Raw genomic sequence first — 6,947 nt, forward strand, 5'->3', positions numbered from 1 at the left:
CTCAGTTCATCCAGTTACATGTTGGGGAAGAAACATTTCTCTTTCACCACCACCATACCCCAAAACTTACTTTCTTAAGGAACAGGTGTGACACCCTCCATCTCGTTTCACCTAATGGATGAGAGGGGAACAGCAGGTTCTATATAATGCTGTAACAGTTTTGCAGGTAGGAGCAAATGATGGACAGTGAAGTCATGTTCACCCCAACAGCATCACTTTCCAGTACACAGCATCTCTCTACAAACAGTGACATTTATTGCAAAGATACCTTGTACAGCAGGTCTTGTGGTAACAAGTATGAAAATCATTTTCAGATTGCCTCAAATGATTTTACTTCATAGAAAGTACAATTTAAGAATCTATCCAGACATGTCCAGGGACAGAAGTCAGGTAAAAATACTATTACAAAATATATAAGCTGACAGGGGTGAAACTGTTCCACAGTTTACAGGAAAGTACACCAAACATTCATGGAAAGCACAAAAAAAAGGCAGAAGAGTCCATGTCACCACAAAGATTATGAAGACAGAAATTCAGCAGGCAACATAATCAAACTTGATCTGTTTCATTACTCAATATAAGCTTTTCTATTGTTCTGCAGAGGAAAATTTTTACCAGGTTTGAAGAAATAAAGGAAAGAATCAGGATTATTTTTCCCACTATTTAAGTTGCCATAACCTACTCAATCGTTAGTCCACTAAAATTAGTAATAGATTATAAAGTTCAGGTTTGGCACATAAATACATGTTGCTTTGCAAATGCAGAGTAGTTTTCGTCTACCTGCTTAGCCAAAGAAAGCCAGAAGAAAGCTAAACTGTATTACATTTTTTAACATAATCAAAAGACTGTTGTGCTGATTCATATACTCAGATAGAATAACCCTTTTGGAAATATTTCAGTGAAATTTCCATAAAAGTCCAGATGTTCTAACAGCCACAGAGGACAAATTAGGTTACATTTTCTTATACAGTAAGAACATGTCTCCATACAATAGAGACATGCAGTAAAAGTTTGTTTTAAAAATGTAAGTTGTCATTAGAATACGATCCTGCTATCGCAGAAATTACTGACATACAGTAATCTTAATAAAAACAGAACCTGGCTCTGAATTCAAAGAAAACCCACTGTGTAACACATAGTTAATAATCTACCCATTCTCCCTCCCCCCAGTAAGAGGCTCTACAAAAGCTTTCCAGTCCCTGAAATGCTATCTTAGTTCCACTGGTGCTCTTAACCCTGTTTAGCCATTTTCTTTTCCCTCTTTTCCATATGAAAGCCTTTTGGACCATGAACTAGTGGAGATTTTAGGCTTCCCCCCAGTACTTCACTCCTCTATTTTGTTTCCTTCGCTCAGTTTTACTCTGTGTTTTTCATGTCCTCTAGAAGGTCATTGATGCTGTGAAGCTCTAAAACAAGTGAGGAGGAAAGGGCAGAAAGACCCAACAGAACTCATAAACGTCAAGAACAACACTTTAGAAAGCTGTAGAACAGGCAAATCACTGTAACAGAAATTTAGCTTTATATTTCAGAACTAGAAAATGATAACATTGAACTAGCAGCAAGAAGGAAACATATTTCTTTTCTCTCAGATAGTCTGATAGTTTCTTTAAAATGAGCTTGGACTTCATGAACTAGAAGTCACAAGGACATCTCCATAATAAGAAGTAACACTAGGGAGAGTACCTGGCCACAAACTGGTCACCAGCAGAGTAGTCAGTACCACACTGAAAACACACGTCATGATGAGAGGGTCTTTCCAAAGGGAGTGGAACGAGTGGCTTCTGAGAAGGAAAAGGGCTGTTCCAGCTCTGTCCTGACTGCTGCCCTGTAAACACAGTGATCTGCTCAGCTAGTGCCTCAACAGTGGTACTGCAGGAACCAAAGATTCTGAAAAAGGCCTGCATTTCTTGGCGACAAAAACGCACTTCCAAGATCTCCAGCCTTGGCTTCAGCAAGTGTTCCTGGCTCAGAAGGTCAGCCAGAGGGTAGAGCCCATAAAATTCTGCTTCTCTCTGCAGCCTCTGATAGTCTGAGAAATCAGATGGTAAGGAGACCTGGAGAGTCCTCAAGAAGTCCATGATGTGACTAAACAAAGCTCCATCTCTGTCCACAAAAAACTCTCCATTCACCAGTTTAAATTCCCGGTCATCATCGTTCAGCATCCGTGCCAGCCTGGACTCAGGGAACTGCTGCAAGGTAGAAGCCCAGGTTACAAATCTCACCCCTCCCACGCTCAGAACGACCACATCTCGACTGCTCATCGCCACCTCAGCCACTCTCATCTACATGCTTGTGACTTGATCTTTCCCAAACTGCAAGGCATCTGCAGCTGCAAGAACCACTGAGTGCTTTCAGCAAGTGTTTGGAGTGAGGTGTGCAGCAGCAACAGGATTCCCAGGCAACAAAGACATAAATATCATGTACAATAGTTTTGTTTGCAGGGTTTGGTTGCTTGGAAACTTTGATTCTTGGAATTTAATGTTTAGTTTTTGAAATGAACAGCCTGCAAGGGCTACTGGAATACACTGAGTCGACCATCACAACTTATCAAACCTTGTAAGAGGCCAATGAATATTCCCAAAGTATGGCACATGTTATGTTTGTTTTCTGGAAATGTGAAATAAATGTTTTCACTCTATACACTGCTGTTCATACAACCACTGCAAAATGAGGTTAGATGTGCTTCCAGCAACACATTTCAGCATCATTAGCTCTTACAGAAGGACACTTCAGAGAGCTCAAGCTTAAGGTTCACTTAAATCACTGTTATCCTAAGGCCAAGTCAATATACTCAGAAAATTCAATTAACTCCTGAAAAAAGGTACACAAAAATACAGTAACAGCAGAAGAACCTATGTAAGTTCCAACGCCTAATGCACTTCAAACACCAACAACATCCATACACCTGTTACATTACACGACCTGTTCAAGGAATCATCCCATCATTTTCCCAGCTTTTGGAATTACAACCTGGAGAGACAGAGAGGGACAGGAGAGAAAATGCTCTTCCTACCGTCTCTGCAGGGCTGAAGCCCAAGCTGCCTTTCTGTGGCAGACCCACATGTGCCTCTCACTGCAGTAAACTGTTTGCATTAAGGTCACTTTTTGAAAGTGTGGCTTCAGGGAAACAAGGATCTAACAAAACAGCTCAGTTACCCCAACAATTCGATGCTGGAAAAGTAAACTGCAAAGTATGTACTATTTGCAAAGTATATACTATGCTGCAGCTTGTTCTTATTGGCCTCAACTGATTTCTCATTACCTCCAGAATTGCCCTTAAGATGTAGTTTTGTATAGAACATGTAATCTGAATGCACAGGATAATTACAAGATTTGGTTATACAAAAAAAAACCAAACAAATATATATATATATATTTCAGCGAGAAGTAACATCATTGGAGAGAAAGTGGTTCCAGACTGTGAATGATGCATGCTGTATTTTGCAGTGGAAGGGCAATCCTCAGCAAGGTTTTAAACTATGATCTTTTATCTTACTCTACAATTACATGAACATTAAACTAAGTACACCTTTCGGCCCTATGTTTTGGTAAGAAAAATTATTTACAGTGAGCAATATTCTCATAATCACCACTGAAAGAAGAATCCAGAAACAAAGTGTTTTTCAAAGCTCCACTTGATCTTCTGGTTTATCAGTCCTCAAGTTATGTGAGCGGCATGAATGTTTTGGAAACATTTCGAATCTTTGAATGTTTTCACTGGAAGTCTTAAAAGACCAATTAATTTTAAGAAGTTCTATGTTTTCCTCACCAAATCTCTCTTAGCTGCTGTGTTTCAGCAGGGACTTCACAACAGTTTATATTTGCACACAAACTGTGCAACATTATCCAGTACAACCAACGTATAGTTTTTACACTTTTCTCTTAAAAGTGAAGCTCCATCTGTCATCTGTTCCCAGTAAAAGACTGCATGATCTGCTATCTCCACGGTATCTGCCAAATAGGACAAGCTAATTGTAAAGAATTGAGATTTCCAGCACTGGAGATCGTCAACGACAGACTCCACAAAGGACATTCTGGTGACAGCAAGAATAAGCAAGAAAATGAGACAATTCACTATAAATCTGCGTGAAAAGACTGAGGGAATCTTGAATTTAAAAGTGTTGTTTTCCTGAGGCAAGGAAAGTTTGTCCACATCAACCAGTTTTATTCCATTCCACTGGCTGGTATCAAAGTTCTTCATCGTAGGGCTGATGTCCACAGTGGAACAAGGTAAAGGGGTTTCTTTGAGCACCTTGATTTTTTCCCTGAACTCCTGCATCTGTTGCAGAAATATAATGGGTTCAGACACATCCTTGAAGGCCTCTGCAATGTTGAAAGCCATCCGCTGCTCTTGCAGGATTGTGTTCAGCTTGTTGATTTCTGGGTCGTAGGCCTGCATCACCGCAAGCTTCATGGTCTCAAAGTCAGAGAGGATCTCGTTTCGCTTCTGCTCCAGCGTGTGCTGCAGCTTCTCAAAGAACTCCTTCACTTTGTCGGAATCTTTGGTCAGCATCTGCAGAGCTTTCCTCTTACTGGTTTCTAAGGTATCCAGCCGTGAGAGGGCATCTCCACAACGCCAAGTCTCAAAGCCCTGAAAGAGGGTTTCGAAAGCCCTCTTCTCCTGGGAATAAGCTTCTTCAATAGAACAGAAAACATGCTTTGTGTGGTCACCGCGGGTGGCACAAACCCCACAGATCAGCTGCATGTCTGTCCGGCAAAAAATGTTGAGGGGTTGCCCGCTGTGCACTTTGCACACAGGCATTTTCGGTGTCACTTTGATTTTGTTATACTTTTCCACGATACCTTTCAGGGAATAGTTGACCTGCAAGCTGTTGACTCCAGTAACGGGAGTTTCCTTCCTGCACGTGGGGCACTTGAAAGGGGACGGCCTCCAAAGCACATTACGCACGTTACCCTCCAGAATTCCTTCCAGACACTTTCTGCAGAAGTTGTGTGAACAGGGCAGGACCCGAGGATCATCAAACAGGCTACAGCAAATGGGACAGGTGAGATCTTCCTCCAGGAGCTCCATCATATCCTAGGAAAGAGAAGAAAGACGGTAACAGAACTTATTCATCCCACAGGGAGACCATGCAAAAACCAATCTCCATCTGACACATGGCTCGGTGAGAAAAGGATCTGCTTTTTGCTCCATTATCCTTAAGCCAGAGCCTCAGCTGGGTTCTTGTGGCCGTGCCCTTAGCTGTGGTCTCTGGCCACCAGATGGCAGGCACAAGAACGGTGCAGCCTTCAGGCAGAACTGGTTTTTCAGACGCTCAACTAGAAATGCTGGAAGACAAGGCTTGCCAATCCCAGCAAGGACTCTGAATAAAAATAACTCACATTCTTAAGAGTAATAGTGCAAGATTTGCATCTTTCCTCGCTGATGCAATACACAGAAATTGGATTTGCACACAAGATACCCAGCTGATACGCCCTGCTGAGATTTGATTACTCTCTACTTGCTCAACTCATCCAAAGCTTCCAGTTTTCAAACCTCATGCACTGCTACTGTAAGGAGGCAATATCAGAAGTGACTGAAAAAGTCCAGCTTCAGAATTTCTCCTGCTACAGAGTATGTGATGTGTCTCTTTGCTCTACCTGCAAGGCCAAAGGAGAGTCACCACACACCTTTAAAAATCAGCTTTTCTCTTGCTCCTGCAGTATGTTTAAATAACCAAGTGAATGTGTTACTGTTGAGCTATTCAGCACAATGTTAAAGTACTTCAAATGACAGGTGCTCATAATCCTTGATAATTCATCATGAAACAAAACTGCTAACCATTTTTACTCATCTCCAATCTCTACTTCCAATTCCATTCTCACAGCATTTATGCCTCAGCAATTTCTTTCTGTGGGCAAGACCTACAGGAAGAAGATTATCATGTAATCCTTACTGCTGGAGAGCCTCAGTGAAGGGGCGCAGCATATTGCTCTCCCAGCACCCCTAACCAAAGCCAAGCCTCAGATGCAGACACCTTGTAACTCACAACAGCACGCCCTGAGAAGACAAGTAGCTAATAAAGGCCAAAGTAGGTGACAGTTTGTATTAGCCAAAGCTCTCAAACACTTAGTTTTGACCTATAATTAGAAAGATGCTTCCCTTGTGTAAATTCCTTCCATATTATACAATATGTATTCATATATATGTAATGAAATTCCTTTTATAAATTGAAAGATGTATCACAAAAAGGGCGTGTCAAAGTACTGCTGTGACAGTAAGGCATATGAATGAGCTTTATTAATTAGTTCTGATGTAATTACTAAGGCTTCTGTCCCCACAAAGAAATAGAAAGTAGAAAATGTGGGAGCCAAGAGGAGAGCTGCAAGGGAAGATCGGTGCTGCCACAGGGCAAGAAAAGCAATAAAATCAATTCCACTGATCCAAGGAAAGCAAAGTTCACTATGGGGAAGAAAGACGAGGTCAGTCCTGACTTTCTTTCACAAAAGGATCAATACGGTCCCAGCGAGACTTCACAGTAAAGCCATTCTTGAGAGGTGTAAGCAAACCTCCCCTGCTTTTCAAGTGAGGAGGAGGAGCTGTCACGACCCGGAAGCAGGCGGGCTCTCCATTATTAATTCTCCTTGGGCTGAACAAAGACACCAGTCCAGTGTCAGAGAACCCCTATGCTGTATTATAGCTGCCTTAACCCCAACAACCAGCCCACGATTTCATCGAGGCAGTGTTAGCTAACCAGCCCTTCACTTCTACAGTGAACTTTAACAAGCTCCCAACTCTTGCAGCAAACTTCAGTACAGAGTAAGGGGCTGAACATGACAGCCACATTTGCCAGGATAACAACAGGAGAGAATAAAGAGGGAAAAGAGAGAAAGTGAAAGAAAAAAATCACCAGTCCTTAGATCCCATGTCGGTCCTGCTGCTATGGATGGTCCAGATCTAGAGTCAACAAAAGCCTGGGACCAATCCACTTCCTTTAAGTTTCCCT

At 41.9% G+C, this 6,947-nt stretch overlaps 2 protein-coding genes across 2 annotated transcripts in view; both read right to left on the reverse strand.

Moving 5' to 3' along the window:
* Positions 1 to 2,717, reverse strand: part of KCNRG (potassium channel regulator) — a 3,124-nt gene extending 407 nt beyond the window's left edge. The window contains exon 1 of the mRNA XM_009076299.1: positions 1,684 to 2,717. Within this exon, the coding sequence (XP_009074547.1) occupies positions 1,684 to 2,282 (599 nt within the window). The 5' untranslated portion in view covers positions 2,283 to 2,717. The remainder of the gene's footprint in view (positions 1 to 1,683) is intronic.
* Positions 2,718 to 3,805: 1,088 nt separating this feature from the next.
* TRIM13 (tripartite motif containing 13) lies at positions 3,806 to 5,035 on the reverse strand. Its single transcript, XM_009076298.1, has one exon. The coding sequence runs from the start codon at positions 5,033 to 5,035 to the stop codon at positions 3,806 to 3,808; it is 1,230 nt and encodes a 409-aa protein (XP_009074546.1).
* Positions 5,036 to 6,947: the final 1,912 nt, after the last annotated feature.

Source organism: Acanthisitta chloris, unplaced genomic scaffold (genome assembly GCF_000695815.1).
Source record: "Acanthisitta chloris isolate BGI_N310 unplaced genomic scaffold, ASM69581v1 scaffold25706, whole genome shotgun sequence".
NCBI lineage: Eukaryota > Metazoa > Chordata > Aves > Passeriformes > Acanthisittidae > Acanthisitta > Acanthisitta chloris.

Excerpts from the sequence above, each read along its gene's own strand:
- TRIM13 (XM_009076298.1), bottom strand. The coding sequence starts at position 5,035 with ATGATGGAGCTCCTGGAGGAAGATCTCACCTGTCCCATTTGCTGTAGC.